The 22,480-nt window shown below is 50.6% G+C and overlaps 1 protein-coding gene across 3 annotated transcripts in view; it reads left to right on the top strand.

Moving 5' to 3' along the window:
• NMNAT2 (nicotinamide nucleotide adenylyltransferase 2) overlaps positions 1–22,480 on the top strand; it is a 120,100-nt gene that overhangs the window by 61,628 nt on the left and 35,992 nt on the right. For all 3 annotated transcript variants that reach the window (XR_012724979.1, XM_075320612.1, XM_075320611.1), the window contains exon 2: positions 12,482–12,570. Coding sequence is in view for 2 of the 3 variants with exons in the window: in XM_075320612.1 (XP_075176727.1) it covers positions 12,482–12,570 (89 nt within the window). In the remaining variant the exon portion in view is untranslated. The remainder of the gene's footprint in view (positions 1–12,481; positions 12,571–22,480) is intronic.

The following is a 22,480-nucleotide window of genomic DNA, read 5'->3' as shown; positions in this document are numbered from 1 at the left end:
GCAAACGGAGTGATGCCGGTCGTGATGGGCTGGGCGCCAGATGCAAGTGCAGCCTCCGGCCCCGCCTCCAAGAAGGGAAAGGGTGCAGCCGAGTGGCGTGGTCGAGCACCCGAGCAGTGTTCCAGGCAGCATTCCCCAGGTCGGCAGCATGGCGGAGGAGCTGCAGCAAGGTGCACCAGGGACCGGAAGAGTGGATCCCGAGCTGGACCTGCTGAGAGAAGAAGTGCGAGTCCTGGCCCGGAGGCTGAGTAGTGTGGAAGTGGAAGCGGACCGGCAGAAAGAAACGCCGAGGGTGCCGGAGGATCTGGAGGGGTGGATGGATGCCGCGGAGCGGAAGCAGGGTGAACAACCAGAAACCCCGTCCAGTCCGGACCCAGGGCCCCGCCACGCGCCCCCGCTTAGCCCCTTCACTGACCCTCTGGCCTTCCCAGCCTACCCTGCGGACGCCCGGTGGGGTACCGGAGGCCTGCCTGAGACCCACACAGACGGAGCTTGGGGAGGGGTGGACCCCGAACAGCTAGCGGGCCCCCTGCCGAGTCCCCCTGTGAGCCTCCTGGGAATGGCATCCCCGGGAGTGAATTGGGACGCAGCGCCCATTGAAAGCAGGGGGCTGCAGCGGCCGCTGTGCCCTAAGGCGACCCCCCTGGCCAACGAGCTAACGTGCCAGAGGCTGGTGATCGAGTATCAGAGGGAGCGGGAACTCCGGGAGGAGAAACGCCGGGCCAGAGAAGTCGCTAATCTGGCCTCCAAAGAAGAGGTCAGGAAGGCCCTGAAGGGATCCGAGGGCCCAGTGCGACGGGGCCTAGTAGTGGACTTCCGACAAGCTGGTGGCTGTGGCTTCATCAGGGAGCCCGGCCTGGGCAAGGACGTGTTTGTAGCCCGAAGAGACATCGAGGAGCACCTGCCCAGAGGCCACCCAGGGCGCGATGCCAAGCCGGGTGATGTGGTGGAGTATACACGGCTGATGGGGGACCGTGGATGGTACGCGCTGCATGTACATATCCTGCGGGAAGAAGCGGCCCCAGAAGAGCCAGAGTGGCGCCGCACAGTGCAGGAGCGCAGCATCTCCCCTAGCAGCAGCACCACCTCAAGGCAGACCCAGGCCACAGAACTGAGCAGAGGTCCTGCAACAGCCACTCAGGAGACGCAGACCAGGATCTCCATGGCGTGTGTGATGCAGGGAGCCCGGCCAAGACGGGGCCCTAAAGACCACAGTAACAGCCCCCTACAGGCGAGCAGCCCTCTGCAGCAACGTCGTACAAAACCTGCAAGCAGTCCCACTCCAAGCCAGGCTGCAGAACAGCGCAGAAGGTCAGGGACCAGCGCCCAGGGCACCCAGACGATGATATCGTCGGCGTACCTGCTGCCAGGAGCAATGCCGGAGTGGAACCCTCGCATCTACCCTCGTGAGTAAAGGAGAAGAGATGCTGAACTGTATATAGCCCCTGTCTGCCCCTTATTCTTTTTGAAGAAGTCCCTTGTGTTTTGCCCCTCATTCTTTTCGAAGATGACACCCTTTCCTGCTGTACTGCCCCTCATGCTTTTTGAAGACGTCACCCCCCCATGTTTATGTGTTACCGGGCCACTGAACTGGAATGTGGGCCCCGGTAATTGTGATGTCTTATGTGTCTTATGTAACCAGGCCATTGGACTTAGTGGCTGGTTGATTATGTCCCAATGTTGTTTGAAAGGAAACGAACTGCCAGGCTACTGGACTTGTTGTAGCCGAAAATGTATATAGTTGCACCAGTTGTGCCCCCTACCAGAATTATGGGGAAGTGCCCGAACTGTGCAATGAACTGGAAGTGCACACATAGTTTCTTTATAAGAAGTTTGCAACGTTAAAGTGATTATGCCTCCCATAAAGGGAAGAAATGTTTTATTGTTTTATGTTTTGCATATCAAATATGTTTTGCAGTTTCTCCACATGTTTTTGTTGTTTTTCAGCCCGAGGACGTGCTGGGATTTGCTGTGGGGGAGTGTGGCGCCCCTGAGGCTTCCGTCGCCACAGGTCATTGCACCCCATCCAGCGGTGTGATGCCCCATTCTGAGAGAGGAAGAGAGTGAACTCCGGTCCCCTGGTAAATCCACACTACACCCATTGTTAGGTACATACTGGGACCAGGGAAAGTGGCAGGCAACCCTCCCATGCTGCATGCTGAGAGGGGCTATAAGACCCATCCCTGCTCCCATAGGGTGGTAGCTTAGCAACTGGGGAGGTGGGAGGAGCCTTCTGAGAGCAGACACAGAGAGGAAGGTCAAGTTTAGTCAGTTACCTCAGGGAGTGAGAGAGTGAGGAGCCAGCATGTAGTTGGAGAAGAAGAACGAGAGAGAGGAGGGAGGAGGAGGCCTGCTGGAGGCAGGCAAGGAGGAGAAAAGAAAGCCAAGAAAGAAGGAAAGAAAGCTCCAAGTCAGGCAGGAGCAGAGAAACAGAAGGAGACGCTTCCTGGTGAAGATCCTGGGACCCAGAGGTCCAGGTGACACCACGTAGGAGACAGAAGGAGTCACAGGGCCACGGGTAGTCCTAGAGGTATCACGAGCAGTCCTAGAGGTACCAAGGAGAGGGCCTAGAGGCGCCACGGGTAGTTGTAGGCTGCGGTGGCCTGTTCCACATTAACATCGGTGGAGTGATCAAGCTGCGACAGGGGACGGTCCCTAGAGACTGGAGGAGTGCAAAGACAATCTCCAAACAGTAAAAACCGAGGCCCAGGGAAGGTTGTAGACTCCCAGGGCCAGAACCCATAGCAGACTTCCAGAAAAGGGGTAATCAGCCGACAGGTGACCCCCCAGCCTGGAGGCTGTAGTGGAGGCCAAGCCAGGTCCATCCTAACAAAGGCAAGGCTAAGGAAGACAGCAGAAGAAAGAGACACTAAGAGAAGGGTACCGGCTTTTACTCTCTGAATCACCCAGAAACGGCGGAGGTCCCTGACAGTGGTCCCAGCACTCCAAGGGTCCCTACAGAGCTCTGACAAGAACTGTGAGTAAAGAACTTGAACTGCACCCTTGAAGTGGTCTCTGTTATTTCAGCTGCATAGACACTCACAAGCACCAACTGTGCCCCGGGCATTGCTCCACCTGTGGGGAGCAGTACCACCATTGCTGCCATAACATCCCCCGGAGGCCTCATACAGCAGCGGCTTAATAGCCGCATACCACAGGTGGCGTCACGAACACAACCTTTATTCAGCAAGCCACATATTTTACTGACACCCACTAGGGCCACGGAGCCGGGCCCCACCACCACTGACTACCACCGGACTAGTCCGGCCCGGCACCGGGTGTCCCACAGCCCTGGGGTTGGCGAGTCAACATCGCTGTGTTTACCTCCCTCTGCTATGACATCGCTGTGTTTACCTCCCTCTTCTGTGACATCGCTGTGTTTACCTCTCTCTTCTATGACATCGCTGTGTTTACCTCCCTCTTCTATGACATCGCTGTGTTTACCTCCCTCTTCTGTGACATCGCTGTGTTTACCTCCCTCTTCTATGACATTGCTGTGTTTACCTCTCTCTTCTATGACATTGCTGTGTTTACCTCCCTCTGCTATGACATCGCTGTGTTTACCTCTCTCTTCTATGACATTGCTGTGTTTACCTCTCTCTTCTGTGACATCGCTGTGTTTACCTCCCTCTTCTGTGACATCGCTGTGTTTACCTCCCTCTTCTGTGACATCGCTGTGTTTACCTCCCTCTTCTATGACATCGCTGTGTTTACCTCCCTCTTCTGTGACATCGCTGTGTTTACCTCCCTCTTCTGTGACATCGCTGTGTTTACCTCTCTCTTCTGTGACATCGCTGTGTTTACCTCTCTCTTCTGTGACATCGCTGTGTTTACCTCTCTCTTCTATGACATCGCTGTGTTTACCTCCCTCTTCTGTGACATCACTGTGTTGTTTTTTTTCATTGTGCTGTAGTTTTGCGCTGTTCATTCTGATGCTAACCCTATAACTCGTGCTGTCTCATCATTATTGGCCATTAGCTGTGATATTAACCTATTCCCAGGACTGTAACATCGCAGTGTATGTGATTACCAAGCTGTAACATTGCTGTGTGCAATACCCATTTTCTTTGACTTTCTATGGTTCTATGGTTTATTATCTATGCAGTCTCTGATATCGTCTCTTTTATTGGTTATGGGAGGCGCATTTAGTAAATTAATATTTATTTCTGGAGTGTGAAGAACATTTCTCATGAATCAATACAATTATCTGCACTATAATATGGCATCATGGTGGAAAAGAGAACAATGCAAAGACAATATATACTGCTCTGTGTTAGGGAATTGGCAGTAAAGCAGTAAGACCAATAATGTTAATATTAATATAATGTTATGTTAGATTTTTAATTTTTTTATAAGTACTTCTTTTACATAAAAAATAAAGATGTTCCATATAGAATGTGTAAAATGTGCAATATTCATGTTCAGCAGATAGAGATGATACAACACGGACAGATGCTCGTCTTTATATTATGCTTTGATAACTCGCCAACAAGACAATAGTCATGAGTCCTAACCAGGGACCTAAAGACCGCAGTCACAGAGATCGCAACTGTGACCAGGCCCGGCAGGGTTAGGGGCCCAGCACCCGCCACGCAGAGAAGCAGCCGGATCCTCGCTGTGTGTATTATAATAATTATTTTAGGGCTACCTTATACATGGAGGACTATGAGTATAATAAAGGTGTTTTTTATATTACACAGCGTCCTGAGCTCTTATATACAGTATTCTGGAGCACTGTATATAAGAGCTCACTGGTGGTGGCCGCAGCTTATAAGGGACAAATCTAGTGACAAGTTCCCTTTAATATAAAAAATGTGAATTCTTAGTGGTTTATATCATCTGGATTACTCATTATATACTGTATTCATGTGTATGGAGAAGTCAGGAGGAATAATATGTATGGCCAGCCTAAAGGAGTTGTTTGAGATTATATATACAGTACAGAACAAAAGTTTGGACACACCTTCTCATTCAAAGAGTTTTCTTTATTTTCATGACTCTGAAAATTGTAGATTCACATTGAAGGCATCAAAACTATGAATTATCACATGTGGAATGAAACACTAACCAAACAAGTGTGAAACATCTGACAATATGTCTTATATTCTAGGTTCTTCAAAGTAGCCGCCTTTTGCTTTGATTACTGCTTTGCACACTCTTGGCATTCTCTTGATGAGCTTCAAGAGGCAGTCACCGGAAATGGTCTTCCAACAGACTTGAAGGAGTTCCCAGAGATGCTTAGCACTTGTTGGCCCTTTTGCCTTCACTCTGCGGTCCAGCTCACCCCAAACCATCTCGATTGGGTTCAGGTCTGGTGACTGTGGAGACCAGGTCATCTGGTGTAGCACCCCATCACTCTCCTTCTTAGTAAAATAGCCCTTACACAGCCTGGAGGTGTGTTTGGGGTCATTGTGCTGTTAAAAAATAAATGATGGTCCAACTAAACGCAAACCGGATGGAATAGCACGCCGCTGCAAGATGCTGTGGTAGCCATGCTGGTTCAGTATGCCTTCAATTTTGAATAAATCCCAACAGTGTCACCAGCAAAGCACCCCCACATCATCACACCCCCTCCTCCATGCTTCACGGTGGGAACCAGGCATATAGAGTCCATCCGTTCACCTTTTCTACAAAGACATGATGGTTGGATCCAAAGATCTCAAATTTGGACTCATCAGAACAAAGCACAGATTTCCACTGGTCTAATGTCCATTCCTTGTGTTCTTTAGCCCAAACAAGTCTCTTCTGCTTGTTGCCTGTCCTTAGCAGTGGTTTCCTAGCAGCTATTTTACCATGAAGGCTGCTGCACAAAGTCTCCTCTTAACAGTTGTTCTAGAGATGTGTCGGCTGCTAGAACTCAGTGTGGCATTGACCTGGTCTCTAATCTGAGCTGCTGTTAACCTGTGATTTCTGAGGCTGGTGACTCGGATAAACTTATCCTCCGCAGCAGAGGTGACTCTTGGTCTTCCTTTCCTGGGGCGGTCCTCATGTGAGCCAGTTTCTTTGTAGTGTTTGATGGTTTATGCCACTGCACTTGGGGACACTTTCAAAGTTATCCCAATTTTTCGGCCTGGCTGACCTTCATTTCTTAAAGTAATGATGGCCACTCGTTTTTATTTACTTAGCTGCTTTTTTTCTTGCCATAATACAAATTCTAACAGTCTATTCAATAGGACTAACAGCTCTATCCACCAGACGTCTGCACAACACAACTGATGGTCCCAACCCAATTTATAAGGCAAGAAATCCCACTTATTAAACCTGACAGGGCGCACCTGTGAAGTGAAGACCATTTCCGGTGACTACCTCTTGAAGCTCATCAAGAGAATGCCAAGAGTGTGCAAAGCAGTAATCACAGCAAAATGTGGCGACTGTGAAGAACCTAGAATATAAGACATATTTTCGGTTGTGTCACACTTTTTTGTTAAGTATTTCATGCCACACGTGATAATTCATAGTTTTGATGCCTTCAATGTGAATCTACAATTTTCAGAGTCATGAAAATAAAGAAAACTCTTTAAATGAGAAGGTGTCCAAACTTTTGGTCTGTACTGATATATATATATTGTGAGGTAGCGTGGTCGGCTGCGCAGCAGAAGACACGGGATCCAGGCACCAAGGGTCACAGCACACGGTTTAATATCCAAACAAAAGTCCACAACAGTACACATCTGCCTCTCCGGCAGAGAACTCAGGGAGTTGTGTTCACTCCCTCACACCCGGCACACCCGCCCTTGTTCCTGTTTCCTTTTAACCCTTCCTTCAGCCTGTAGGGAAACAGCATTAACCCTGGAGTGGAGTTGCTTTCTATCATGGAGTGAGCACAACCGGGGCGAGACATACCGGCCGTCATAGACAACCCCGGTCACAGTCTCACATACCCCCCCCCCTCAGTTCAAGCGTGTGGGGTTGAACTCCCGCCATCAAACACGGGCCGCGGGACAAGGCATCGGCGTTGCCCTGCAACCTACCGGCCCGGTGTTCAACCGTAAACCGGAAGTTCTGCAGAGAAAGGAACCACCGGGTAACCCGGGCATTCCGTTCCTTGGCGGACCTCATCCAGACCAGCGGAGAGTGATCCGTCACCAAGCGAAACTGCCGTCCCAGCAGGTAATAGCGTAGGGACTCCAAGGCCCACTTGATCGCCAGGCACTCCTTCTCCACTACGCTATAATTCCGCTCGGGAGGGGTGAGCTTCCTACTTAAAAAGGTGACGGGGTGTTCCTCCCCCTGAACTACCTGAGACAACACTGCCCCCAGGCCGACCTCTGAGGCGTCAGTCTGTACTATGAACTCCTTCCGGAAATCAGGGTTGACAAGAACGGGCTGTCCGCACAGGACCCCCTTCAAGGCCCGGAAGGAGTCCTCGGCCTGCGGAGTCCAGCGCACCATGACGGACTTCTTGCCTTTGAGAAGGTCCGTCAAGGGGGCTGATAGTGCCGCAAAATCTTTTACAAACCTCCTGTAATACCCCACGATACCCAGGAAGGCCCTAACCTGCTTCGTGGTCAGGGGTCTAGGCCACTTCTGGATCGCCTCAACTTTGTTAACTTGAGGCTTAATCACTCCTTGGCCTATTACGTAGCCCAAGTAGCGGGCTTCCGTGAGCCCCAACGCACATTTCTTGGGATTGGCTGTCAATCCGGCTGTTCGGAGCGCGTTCACCACCGCTTGTACCTGTTCCAAGTGGGTCTGCCACTCAGAGCTGTAAATAATGTCATCAAGGTACGCTGATGCATACGCCTGGTGGGGTTCCAGCACCAAGTCCATCAACCTCTGGAACGTGGCCGGAGCGCCATGTAACCCAAAAGGCAAGACAACATAGTGGAAGAGACCCTCCGGCGTAACAAAAGCGGTTTTCTCCTTGGCGGATTCAGTCAGTGGCACCTGCCAGTACCCCTTGGTCAGGTCGAGCGTGGTGAAATATCGCGCCTGTCCCAGCCTATCAATCAGCTCATCCACCCGGGGTATGGGGTAGAGATCGAACTTGGATATTTCGTTCAATCTCCTGAAGTCATTGCAGAACCTTAAGGAGCCATCGGGTTTTGGTATTAGGACAATGGGACTAGCCCATTCACTCCGGGATTTTTCGATGACCCCCAGGCGTAGCATTGTCTTCACTTCCTCTGATATGGCTTGTCTTCGAGCCTCCGGCACCCGGTATGACTTCAGGCGTACCTTCAGGTGAGGCTCGGTGACAATGTCACGTCGTATCAGACTGGTCCTACCAGGCAGCTCAGAGAAGACATCGGGGTTTTGCTGAACCAGCCGTCTGGCCTCTCGCCTCTGTGTCTTGGTAAGGGCTTCTCCAATCCTTACTTCCGGTTCGTCCTCTCCGGAGGTCGTTGGAGCCGGATGTGAACGACCCGAAGAGGAGGGAGATGGGGAGAAAACAACCATCAGGCTTTCCCGTTCCTGCCAAGGTTTTAATAGGTTGATATGGTATATTTGTTCGGGTTTCCGCCTACCGGGCTGCAATACTTTATAGTTGACCACCCCGACTCTTTCCTTTATCTCGTAGGGGCCTTGCCACTGAGCCAGGAATTTACTCTCCGCCGTGGGGATTAAAACCAACACCCGATCCCCGGGTTTAAAGGTCCGCACGGTGGCGTGTCTATTGTAGCGGCCGCTTTGCGCGGCCTGAGCCTCCTGTAAATGCTCCTTCACAATTGGCATGACCGCGCTTATGCGGTTCTGCATTCCTAAAATGTGTTCAATCACACTTTTATGGGGGGTGGGCTCTTGCTCCCATGTTTCCTTTGCCAGGTCCAACAATCCCCGGGGATGTCGCCCGTATAACAATTCAAAAGGCGAAAACCCCGTGGATGCCTGTGGCACCTCTCGTATGGCAAACATCAAATAGGGAAGCATCATATCCCAGTCTTTCCCGTCTTTGGAGATCACCCTTTTGAGCATGGTTTGCAGGGTTTTATTGAATCGTTCTACTAACCCATCCGTCTGAGGATGATACACAGACGTACGCAACTGCTTGATCTGGAGTAGCCGGCATAGCTCTTTGGTTACTTTAGACATGAATGGGGTCCCCTGATCCGTAAGGATCTCCTTGGGCAACCCCACCCGGCAGAACACAGCAAACAACTCCCGAGCTATAAGCTTCGCCGCAGTATGTCTGAGAGGTATCGCCTCTGGATACCGGGTGGCATAGTCAACGATCACTAGGATGTGTTGGTGCCCTCGAGCGGACTTTACGAGGGGCCCCACCAGATCCATCCCTATCCGTTCAAAAGGGACTTCTATAATGGGTAACGGTACCAACGGACTGCGAAAGTGGGTCAGGGGTGCGGTAAGCTGACACTCCGGGCAGGTTTCGCAGAACCGTTTTACCTCCCCAAAGACCCCGGGCCAATAGAACCTTTGTAATATTCGCTCCTGCGTTTTCTTGACCCCTAGGTGGCCACTCATCAGGTGTTTATGAGCCAAGTCGAGGACCCGCCGGCGATACGGCTGGGGCACCACCAACTGCTCTACCCCCACGCCCCGTATTTCGTCTACCCGGTAGCGTAAATCCTGCTTAAGAGCGAAATGGGGGTACCTTACCTGGGCACCTGGCAGCTGTGCCACCCCGTCAACTACTGTCACCCGACTCCGGGCATGTATTAATGAAGGGTCCTGGAGTTGGGCTGTCCCAAACGTATCCGGGGACGCCTCCAACTCCGGGATGGGCTCGACCGTCTCAGCCTCTCCTGCCAATACCTCTAGGGGCGACCTATCGGGTTCACATTCTGTCCCTATCATGGGGACCCCTACGGCAGGCGTCCCGGATTCAGGATTGTAGGGCTCAGGTCCCGGACTGACCAATAACTGAGGGGACTTAGGGGGTCCCCTCCATAAAGTCCAAAAATAGGGCAGATCCCTTCCTAGGATCACGTCATAGGGAAGAGTGTTAATAAGTCCCACCTCATGTTGCACCTGACCGCAAGGTGCTGTGATGGTGACTATCCCCGTGGGATAGTCTCGGCGGTCCCCATGTATGCAAACCACTCCCACGGTACGTCCTGTGGCCTTTACTTTAGCCCTCAAGGTTGATCGCACAAGGGTCACTAAGATTCCGGAATCCAACAAACCTGTAACCGGACATCCATTCACCTGTATTTGGCACAAGTGGGGCTCAGTCTCTGGGGAGACCAGGTCAGCGGTACACACCACCTGAGCATACATAGAACCCCGCCGGGTAACCCCACAATCCATGGGCTCCGTGGTGAGTGGACACTGGGCTTCCATATGTCCCACCCGCTGGCACCGCCAACATCTAAGAGGGAAGGAAACCCCCTTGACGAGTTGTCGTTTAGGGTATATAGCCTTCCGGACCTCAGGGACGGAGGGCGCGGCCTCAGACGGGACGGTAGCGGACTCCTGCCCCGGTGTCAGCGGTGGGTCCTTGGCCCTAGGCTTGGAGTGGCCGGACCGACGAGCGGTACGCAAAGTCTCAGTATCCCGTATCAAGTCCTGCGTAGCCACATGCCGCTCCACCAGGCACACTAATTGGTCCAGGGTACTTGGGTCGCCCTGTCCTACCCACCGTTGAATGGTGACGGGTAAAGTGCGCACAAAACGATCAACTACTACCCTTTCCACCATTTGCGCCGGGCTCAGAGTGTCAGGCTGCAACCACTTCTTTACCAGATGCAACAAGTCATAGGCCTATGAGCGTACGGGTTTGGCTTCCTCATAGAACCACTGATTTACCCGCTGAGCCCGTACATAGGTATTCACCCCCATCCGAGCAAGTATTTCGGCTTTCAGGGTCGCATATTCTAAGGCGTCCTCGGTACAGAGGTCCAGGTACGCTTTTTGGGGCTCCCCCGTCAGATAGGGCGACAATACCTCAGCCCACTGGGGGGTCGGCAGCTTTTCCCGCTCGGCCACCCGCTCAAACACCGCCAGGAACTCTTCCACATCATCCCCCGGGGTCATCTTTTGCAACGCTTGTCTCACCGCTTTCCGGACGCTGCCGTCGTCACCCGGTCCCGGGGTTGTTGCTGCCGGTCCGGCACGGATCGACTTGGCCAGGAGAACCATCTGTTCTTGGTGCCTTTGTTCCTGCAATTTCAAAGAGTGCTGCTGATGATCCAACGACCGGAGCAGGTGTGCATTGGTCTGTTGCTGCTGCTTTAGTATTTCCTCCATGGCGTCGCCGGGTTTGGGCTGTAGTATAGCCGCTTGAATCCAGGACATGTGCTACCGGGTCACCAGAAATGGAAGCTACACCTCACCGGGCTGGCATGCCCGCCGATTCTCCACCATATGTGAGGTAGCGTGGTCGGCTGCGCAGCAGAAGACACGGGATCCAGGCACCAAGAGTCACAGCACACGGTTTAATATCCAAACAAAAGTCCACAACAGTACACATGTGCCTCTCCGGCAGAGAACTCAGGGAGTTGTGTTCACTCCCTCACACCCGGCACACCTGCCCTTGTTCCTGTTTCCTTTTAACCCTTCCTTCAGCCTGTAGGGAAACAGCATTAACCCTGGAGTGGATTTACTTTCTATCATGGAGTGAGCACAACCGGGGCGAGACGTACCGGCCGTCATAGACAACCCCGGTCACAGTCTCACAATATATATATATATATATATGTACATACAGAACTCTCCAGTGGTCTGCACTGGAACATGGTTACAGGGCTTTTTACATGAACAAAGTTCATTTTGTTCAATATTTATTGGAATATTAATACATTTCACAATTCATTGAGTTTAAAAAACAATGTTCCTGTGCTGAGATAATGTTATATATGTGTCCCTGCTGTGTACTGTGTAATGGCCGTGTCTGACCGTACAGGGACATGGCCTGATCATACCCCATCTCATGGGCCGAGGAGGACGCAAAAGAATATACAGACATGACTGCACGTGATCGCAAATAATTCTTTCTTTGAGGTAAAACATTTTTAAAAAACAGGTAGGGAAATGTTTTACCTCACAAAAAGAATCAGCTATGATCCCCTGCTGTAGTCTCTTTAAACTTTTTTTATTCCCCCCACAGCCTAGGAGCTGTGATATGATCAGACCATGTCCCTGTACAGTCAGACACGGCCATTACACAGTACACAGCAGGGACACATATGTAACAATATCTCAGCACAGGAACATTTTTACTAAACACAGAAATTATTATTATATGAAGATCTGTTCAGTAAAATGCTGTTTAAAATGAATTTTGTTCATGGGAAAACCCCTATAAGGAAATATATTTTTAATATTAGACAACCCCTTTTAACATAAGTACGGTACTTTTCATTTTTTTACTCCCCCTGAAAGCACCCGTGTCCTGAGACCTATGTAGTCTACTGTTCTCTGGTAGCAGCCCTTTTCGGGTATGGAGGGCCTGACTAGAGCATTTTATCAATTGGAAGTGCAACAGAAACCCCATCCTTGTCCCTATGATCACTACTTTAGCTGCTGCCTCCGGATTTAGAAGACTGTGGATATCTAACCATAATGCGTTCTGTGTTTGCAGAGAGAGCTCGAGATTACCTGCACAAAACTGGAAGATTTATCGTGATCGGAGGGATCATCTCCCCCGTCCATGATTCTTATGGAAAACAGGTACACACTCTCATGTACATTCATTGATTTTTATTTTTTTTTACCTATTAAAGAAAATATATTTTTTTTGTATTATATGTCTGTGTGTGAGTAATAAATGATTAATCAACAACCAGACCACAACCCCCAACAACCAGACCACAACCCTCAACAACCAGACCACAACCATCAACAACCAGACCACAACCCCCAACAACCAGACCACAACCCCCAACAACCAGACCACAACCCTCAACAACCAGACCACAACCCCCAACAACCAGACCACAGCCCCCAACAACCAGACCCCAACCCCCCAACAACCAGACCGCAGCCTCCAACAACCAGACCGCAACCCCCGACAACCGGACCACAACCCCCGACAACCGGACCACAACCCCCGACAACCAGACCACAACCCCCGACAACCAGACCACAACCCCCGACAACCAGACCACAACCCCCGACAACCAGACCACAACCCCCGACAACCAGACCACAGACCCCGACAACCAGACCACAACCCCCGACAACCAGACCACAGCCCCCGACAACCAGACCACAACCTCCGACAACCAGACCACAACCCTCAACAACCAGACCACAACCCCCAACAATCAGACCACAACCCCCAACAACCAGACCACAACCCCCAACAACCAGACCACAACCCCCCAACAACCAGACCGCAGCCTCCAACAACCAGACCGCAACCCCCAACAACCAAATCACAACCCTCAACAACCAGACCACAACCCCCAACAATCAGACCACAACCCCCAACAATCAGACCACAACCCCCGACAATCAGACCACAACCCCCGACATCCAGACCACAACCCCCCAACAACCAGACCGCAGCCTCCAACAACCAGACCGCAACCCCCGACAACCAGACCACAACCCCCGACAACCAGACCACAGCCCCCGACAACCAGACCACAGCCCCCGACAACCAGACCACAACCCCCGACAACCAGACCACAGCTCCTGACAACCAGACCACAACCCCCGACAACCAGACCACAACCCCCAACAACCAGACCACAACCCCGTGTCTCTCAGTATGGAAATCAACTGCATCTTGTTCCTAAAGATATGGCTTTTGGTGATGATGATGATGATGTGACTATCAAGTAGTCTAACTGCCCACATTACTTTTTTATGTGCTTCTTTTCTGCACATTGTTTTGGCAGGAAAAACACAGCAGAAAAAACGTGCATTTTTTATTGCACGTTTTTTCATAAGCTTTTTTCCTGCTTTTTTTGTCTTTTTTTTTTAAATCATGATGATCGTGGGGGTTTAGACGCTGTACCCCTCGATTGACACAGTGTCTCTGCTGATGTTATAGCCGGGACCCAGCTCTCACTGCCTGGTGCGGTGCCCACTCAGTTTAACCCCCTGAATGCTGCCATCAGTGTGATGGCAGCATTCAGAAGGCAGGGAGAGGAATCTCTTACCTCTCCCTGGTGATTGGGTCCCTGTAATGTGATCATAGGGACTCATTTGCTGCTATAGTAACCCTGGGTCATCGTCACCATGACGATCCTGGGTTACTGAGCTATGGATCGCCTCACACACCATGCTGTTTGCTGTATGCACGGTGTGTGAGGCGACAACGTGCAGGAAATAAAAGAACAAACAATTGAGACGCTGCTTCTTTTTTCAGCATCAAAATCTGCAAGGAATAAAGAAGCAGCGTGTGCACTGCGAGTCAGGATTCTCATAGACTGCGCTGGGATGATTTTTCCTTGCTTTTATTGATTAAAAGAATGAAGGAAAAATGCTTGAAAAAAATTCGAGAAAAAAAACCACCACATGGTCACATAGCCTTAAACTGTGAGTGAGACATTAGGTCATTTTCAGGTAGCTGGGAATTAGCGTGTTGCACTTGTCCTCTTCTTTGTAAACTATTCAGAAGTGTCACATACCTCCTTTCCAGCCCCCCGTAGCTCTGGAGCTGTGGCCCCCAAACCTGGACTCTGGCTGGGATAAGGGTGCATTTACACACCTGTGTTTCGCAGTCTGGACTGGCCGTACCTGGATGAGTGAATCCGGCGATTGTTGGAACACAACAGCAGAAGCGTCGCAGGTTGTGAACGGGCGGTGGCTACAACCACAACAAACAAGTTGCAGAAAATCCAAATCATTTGATCTTATTTTTAGTAGTGGGAGTGACTGGGAGACGTGCGCGAGTCTCCTGGAAGCCTTAGCGCTTGCTCAAAATATTAATCGGACAAGTGCGATTTTTTTATTTTTTTTTTGTAATCAGATATCACTCGGTCCAATATTATTCAATGGGACAGTGCTGATGACGGATTTTATTCACTGACAGAATCTGCATGCTGCGCCTTCACTCTGCAATCGGATGAGACTCGCCCATTCAGATCTATCGCTGTGTGACAATGTTCAGACTGCACTCCGCGGATTCACACAATGGAGAAGAGGGAGACATTTTTTTCTCCATCTTCTCACAGAGTCCTACAATTCTGGCATCCTAGAGCATCGGATCTCAGTAAGCTGACACTCAGAGTTTGATCGGAGTGTCCTCAGCAGAACTGGCCGGAATCTGTCACTTGAGAGACTCTGCGGTGGTCTCACCCCGGCCTTAGGCTCCAGCCGTTTATAACATAGCCTGCTGCTCCAAATTGCGTTTTCTCTAAAAGCTGGAAAGCTGCCGGGTGAGGGACTCACATCTTCTGGCGCGGGGTGTATATGTAATACATTTTAATTTTGCATTATAGCGTACATGTTGAGGGGGCCTCATGGCAAAACATCAAAATGTATCTCCTCATTATGGTGATGAGTTTTTTCAGAAGTAGCTAATGTTAGCTCATAGAGATGAGTTAGTCGCTTTGTATAACCGTGGCTACGACTGGAGCCCTGAGAACCGCTTCCTACCTGCCTAATCCTTGGCACGTCTTCTGACTTGTAGGCCCGTTGCAACCTCATCTTTTTGGCATTACACATTCAGGATGTAGCCCAAATAACCAGAAAAGCCTCAGAGAAATACTATTGAAGTAAGGTGTGTGCGAATGTGACTTCGGGTGGGTCAATGACACTTACTGGTTTCTTCAGGCCGGGGTCCATCACGCCGCTGGCAGTAATTGTAGACAGTTAGTAACACATTGAGCACCAGAGCTCGCTTAGCCAAGCAGAAACGTTCACTTTTATTCTCCACATTATGACAGACATGGCCTTCCTGCTTCTCAGTTTGGGATACTACTCCTCGACCTGTTCCTCTCCACATTCTTGGATGTCTTCCTCAAGCGTCGGGGTCTGTGTCTCCTTTCCCATGACTCTGTTCACCTTTGTCTGATTCTGGGCCCCGGCGACTCCCTAGCCAGATGACTCTCTAAGCCCGCTGGGGTGAGCCATAGGCTCCGGACCTCAAGGTTACCTCAGGGTTCCCTGACTGTCCCTTGCACCGAGGCCACGTCTTTCACACTTGAACCCTAATCTACACTGGCTCTTCTCAAGACCTCCCAACTGTCCTCCTTCCCGCATCTGTCACTTCCACTTTAAACCTGCCTCTTCCATCCTGATACTATCTCAGCCCTTTGGTGACAGCCCCGCTCCACTGTACCTGGAACCTGCACCCATCTAGCAGCACAGCATATTAACATACACAATTGGTATAACACATAAAATATATGGCATAACCGGTACAGGGGACAAGTGCTCCCTCCACACTATTACAGGACTTCTGTACGTCAGCCATGGAGCCCTGACGTGGCCGATACGTTGCCGACTTGACCTGGGGGGGGTCCATACTTTTCCTATATTATTTGTGTCGCAGGCGGGGAGGACACCGTCGCTGCTGCGCTCTCGCTAACGCTCCGGTCCGGCGCTGCTGTGGCTGCTCGGTGGCTCGAGCGGTGGGCCGGATCCGGGGACTCGAGCGGCGCTCCTTGCCTGTGAGTGAAGGGGTGGCTGGTTTGGGGGATTTAGTCTGTGACGCCACCCACAGGTCGTGGTGAAGATAGGCACCACCGCTGCTGGTGACGGGGATCCCGGGAGCGATGGTAGGGAGTGTGATGGTGGGATATGGGGGAGGTGTATCTTGCTGTACAGATTCCTATTTCAAGCGTGGTTCATTGTCTTATTTGAACTACTTCTGTGTACATTTCTATTGTTGTAGGTAATCACCCCCTATAGTGCAAGGTTGTAGCCTCTTGAGGCACTTCCATCCCTGGGAGTAGGGGGAGGTGGGCCTAGAGTCCAACTAGTGTAAACTCTATGCTTACCTGGGAGATTCAGTCAGTCTGTGTGAAACTTGAAGAAAGAAGATTGATCCTCTGGGAGGGAATAGCTGAGGCTGGATCCTAGAGCCTGTGTATGGACAGTTACAGACTGGAGATCAGCGGCCACGTGGGATTGCGTTTTGTTGTTCAGTTGTTGGACTCAAGGAACTCATATAAGGACCATTGCCCTATTTTCCCTGGCATTGGAATACCAGGCGGTGCCCCTGGATCTTTTGTTTTGTTGTGGACTCCTTGCAGACTTTAAGGATCTATATTTATGTTTGGTGCTTTATCCTTGTGGTTCCTCGACCTCCTAGATCACCACATACCCGTGTGTATGTGCCTCCAGTTGTTTCTACCACATTTTCTGGAAGGCGACGAGGAGAGAAAGTAGAAGAGCGAAGATGTTATAGCTGTGGGCATCCCGGGCATCTGCGGGCCACATGCCCATCTATCCCGTGGAGTCATCCTCCAAATCGACAACCACCTTCAGCACCTGCACCTCCATATCAGTCACCAAGGTCTCTTACCTACTTCTCCAGAAGGCAAACTGGAAGGAGTGAGACGCAGCGCAGATGTTATCAATGTGGGCAGCCTGGTCATCTGCAAGCTCTCTGTCCAGGTGTTCAGAGGCAGAACAGCTGCAGACCACCTTTGCCTGTCCATTATCTACAGACACCTTCAGCAGGAGAAGAGCTGGATTCAGGCCCTGATGATTTGCCAAGTGGCTCTGATATGTTGACTTCCCTACCAGGAGTCTATGGAGTGCGAGCCACAGCCACCCGTTCTTATGATCTTCGGCATAAACATCTACAGGAGGTCGTACTGGATGGCCAAAAAGTTGTTGGCTTTCGTGACACTGGGGCTTTTCTCACCATCGCAGATCCCCGAGTAATTCAACCAGAAGCAATTCAACAGGGACCAGGAATTGCCATTGAATTGGCTGGAGGTACTCAAAGATACATTCCAAGAGCGAGTGTGACCCTGGATTATGGCTTTGGGGCAAAACAATGCATAATCGGTGTGATGAGCGGCCTCCCTGCAGACATTCTCCTAGGCAATGATGTGAGAGATATACAATGCCGATTTGTGGGTGCAGAAAGCCGAGTTTGAGTGAGGGAGGACACAAAAAGAACCTTGTCCTTCCAACCCTATCGCTCTACAAGGGATTACCTACAGCTTTTCCATCCAATACAAGTGTGGAAGCCAACACCAGAATGCTGATGGACTGTCCCAGCAAGAAGAACCATAGACTATTCACAGCTGAGCAACATGGACGTAAGTGAGATGGTCAGAGGTCTGTGTAGACCTCGTGGCATACTCACTTATTAAAAAGGGGGGACAGGTTGTGATGGTGGGATATGGGGGAGGTGTATCTTGCTGTACAGATTCCTATTTCAAGCTTGGTTCATTGTCTTATTTGAACTACTTCTGTGTACATTTCTATTGTTGTAGGTAATCACCCCCTATAGTGCAAGGTTGTAGCCTCTTGAGGCACTTCCATCCCTGGGAGTAGGGGGAGGTGGGCCTAGAGTCCAACTAGTGTAAACTCTCTGCTTACCTGGGAGATTCAGTCAGTCTGTGTGAAACTTGAAGAAAGAAGATTGATCCTCTGGGAGGGAATAGCTGAGGCTGGATCCTAGAGCCTGTGTATGGACAGTTACAGACTGGAGATCAGTGGCCACGTGGGATTGCGTTTTGTTGTTCACCTGTTGGACTCAAGGAATTCATATAAGGACCATTGCCCTATTTTCCCTGGCATCGGAATACCAGGCGGTGCCCCTGGATCTTTTGTTTTGTTGTGGACTCCTTGCAGACTATAAGGATCTATATTTATGTTTGGTGCTTTATCTTTGTGGTTCCAATAAAGCCCTTTGGATTGTTCTTTGGCCTGTTGTCCTTCCTTGCTCTGCTGTACACCCCGTCACAGGGAGCAGCTGGGATGTTGTTTTCCCCCTCCGTGGGTAGGGGTCGGTGGTCCCGGGGCCCGATGATGTGACGGGGAGGCAGGGCCGGTGAGGTGCAGGGTTGCAGGGACAGCGCGGCGCGGTGCCGGATGGCACGGGTGTACTCACTCAGCAAGGAAGGTACAAAGTCCTCGGTAAACCAAACGGCTGGATGGACGGGTCCCGCAGCCGGCTGCAGTGTCTCTCCCTGGACAGGTGATGGCGGCTGTCTTACCCTGCACCTTGATGTCCTCTTTCTGACTACTATGGATTCCTAACGGTAGTCCGCTCCCCGGTGTATGGGTACCGGAGGAGCCCGTTTGCCCGCAGGCGCTGGCCCTTGGGTCTCTAGCCTTATGAGGTAGTTGTATACCCTCACGGTGTGGGCGGTTGCCTTCAATCGGGACTTTTGCTGTTATGAAACCCCTGGGGTTCCAGTCACATTCGGATCTGACTATTGACGGCGGCTCCAAGCCTGGTTGGGGTCCGATGGCCCTGCCTGTGTGTGCTGGCTTCACTTCGCTCCCCGGTCGGTACCGGCGGGCTGTCGCCCGACCCCGGTCCTACGGTTCCGCGTTGCTCCACCACTCCTGCAGTCGGCCACCACCGTCTGCCAACCTTGCTGTCAGTGCCTGGGCCACAAACCCAGAGACCCAAGTGTTCACTCCTCACTCCTCAAACTCCAAAACTGTTCTTCCACTTTTCCCGCCTCCAGGCCTGTGAACGCCTCGGTGGGTGGAGCCAACCGCTTGGCTCCGCCCCACCTGCTGTGGACATCAGTCACTGGAGGGAGGCAACAAGGGTTTTGTGTTTGGCTGGTGTCCCTGTCTAATGAGGTGGGGTGTTTGTGTGTTATCTGTGACGACCTGGCTAGTCCAGGGCGCCACATTTGTATGTGCCTGATTATGCCAGAAAGGGCGGATACCGCAGTCCATAAGGGACTTGCAGTGTTGACCGCTTCCCATTAATACTATTCAGATTGCCACCAGGCCATAATACAAGTAATTCCTAAAATTGTACATCATTTAGAGAGGATCTGTCAGATGTGAAGAAGGAATTGCCCAATATTACAGAGAAATGCAGTAACCCTTGAGGTTGTGATTTATCCGATATCTTGTTCTTTGCGGTCCTCCAGCGAGAGCCGTGCTTTATTCTCTGCGGGTGACTTCATTGCATGCAATGTATATGTTATAGCTGCGATGCTGGTAATAATGAAATTGAATGATTATTCGGCTACATGTGGATATTACAAGATAAATCCTGATCGCTTTGTCCTAATCCCGTCTTTCACAGAAAAGGACACTTTTCATTCAAATAATTATTCAAATCAGTTTGTTTTGCTTTTTTTTTTTTCAGAAACCCCAAGTTCTTGTAACCATATAAAAATGTTCTCAAAAAGTCTGTATAATGTGGATTATATCTGAAATTATATTCACAGCCTAAATAAAAAATGTTGCATGAATGGGATCAGTGGCTTAACTACAGTCCGATGGGCCCGATGCAAAGTTTGGGCCTGGGACCCCCCCACGTTTGTCAGATGTATGGGCCATTGTAGCTTTCTAAATCCAATAAACATATACAAGTTGCCCCTCTACCCCTTAATTGTGTAGTACTGACCCCCATAGTGTACTAATGTCCCCCATCCTGGGCCACTTCCTGGTAAATATGTCCCCCCATCTTGGTTTATGACCTCATCATGCCTATATCCTGAAATATATGTCCCCATGCTGGTATATACTGTATGTACCCATCATGGTCGCATCCTGGTATAGATGTCTCCATAATCGCCCAATCCTGGTATAGATGTCCCCATAATGGCCCCATCCTGGTATAGATGTCCCCATAATGGCCCCATCCTGGTATAGATGTCCCCATAATTGCCCAATCCTGGTATAGATGGCCCAATCCTGGTATAGATGTCCCCATAATGGCCTTATCCTGGTATAGATGTCCCCATAATGGCCCCATCCTGGTATAGATGTCCCCATAATGGCCCCATCCTGGTACCTGGTATAGATGTCCCCATAATGGCCTTATCCTGGTATAGATGTCCCCATAATGGCCCAATCCTGGTATAGATGTCCCCATAATGGCCCAATCCTGGTATAGATGTCCCCATAATGGCCCCATCCTGGTAGAGATGTCCCCATAATGGCCCCATCCTGATATAGATGTCCCCATAATGGCCCCATCCTGGTATAGATGCGCCTATAATAGCCCAATCCTGATATAGATGTCCCCATAATGGCCCAATCCTGGTATAGATGTCCCCATAATGGCCCAATCCTGATATAGATGTCCCCATAATGGCCCAATCCTGGTATAGATGTTTCCATAATGGCCCCATCCTGGTATAGATGTCCCCATAATGGCCCCATCCTGGTATAGATGTTTCCATAATGGCCCCATCCTGGTATAGATGTCCCCATAATGGCCCCATCCTGGTATAGATGTCCCCATAATGGCCCAATCCTGGTATAGATGTCCCCATAATGGCCCCATCCTGGTATACATGCCTACATAATGGCCCCATCCTGGTATAGATGTCCCTATAATGGCCTTATCCTGGTATACATGCCCCCATAATGGCCCCAGCCTGCTTTATGTCTCCATCCTGGACGCATCCTGGTACATATGATATCCCTAGGCACCGCACACAGTAATAAAAATAAACAATTATATTGACCCCCCCGTGTCGTCCTCCAGTGATATGGCATGCCGCCTCTGACTAGCGTGCAAGCGGTGCAGCACATGACGTCACTGTTATGCGCAGCGCTCCCACTTACAGCGCGATTGGCTGCTGGGTGCCGGCATATTATCTGCTCCCCTTGCCCTGAATTATGGGCGTGGGGAGTAGTGAATATTCATAGTATTAAACTGCAGCTGGCACATCGCAGTGCAGGGACCTGACGGGTCTCTGTGCTGCTATGTATTTCTCTGGCTGGTCTCCCCGGGGTCAGTGATTGTTTTGTTCTGCTATGTATTTCAGCTGAATGCGCACCCTCGGATGCACATCCAGCTGACACAGGAGCTGGAGCAGGCAGGCCCCCTTGGCCCGGCCACGATCGATGCAACTGTGATCGTTACACCCCTGGATGGGGTAAAAATAACAAAATTGGGCATACATCACCCTGTTGATCCAACACTGGCCACTCTGGGGAGACCGGAAGCGATGACGTCACCATTCTTCTGTCACAGAACCCGTGATTGAGAGCAGCAGTCAGGTAACTGGAGTGATGCGTCATAGAAACATCTTATGATGTACCATGACCGCTGCAGCCGATCACACGTCTCAGTGGTCTTGTGATTAAAAGAACAGTGACATCATTGGTCCAAGTGCCAGCACAGACCCCCGGAATGACCTGCCCTTTACAGAGTTTGTTATTTACGCCCCATTCATCTTAACTCTTATTTTTTTTGTTGCAGAAACAATAAAGCTGTTTATTTGTAGATTCTGCATTCTATGTACTGTCAATGTAACCACTTAAAGGGAATCTGTCAGCAGGTTTTTGCTATGTAAGCTGAAGCCAGCTGTCACTCTGTACTGAGGATACACTGAGGTTAGCTGGAGGTACAGCTTCAGTGCGCAGTAAGCAAACAAACCACTAGAGGGCGAAAGAGTAGTCAACAAGCTGGATCTGAAACAGGAGAAGGCAGGATGCGGTCAGGTGATAGCCAGGGGTCGGAAGCCGGGAGGTCACCTAAACAGCAGAAGGGAGAGACAGAGCCGAGGTCAGGAAC

This window comes from Anomaloglossus baeobatrachus, chromosome 8 (genome assembly GCF_048569485.1).
Source record: "Anomaloglossus baeobatrachus isolate aAnoBae1 chromosome 8, aAnoBae1.hap1, whole genome shotgun sequence".
NCBI classification, from domain to species: domain Eukaryota; kingdom Metazoa; phylum Chordata; class Amphibia; order Anura; family Aromobatidae; genus Anomaloglossus; species Anomaloglossus baeobatrachus.
Note: the sequence above shows the minus strand (reverse complement) of the source record. Positions and strands in the feature narration are given on the sequence as shown.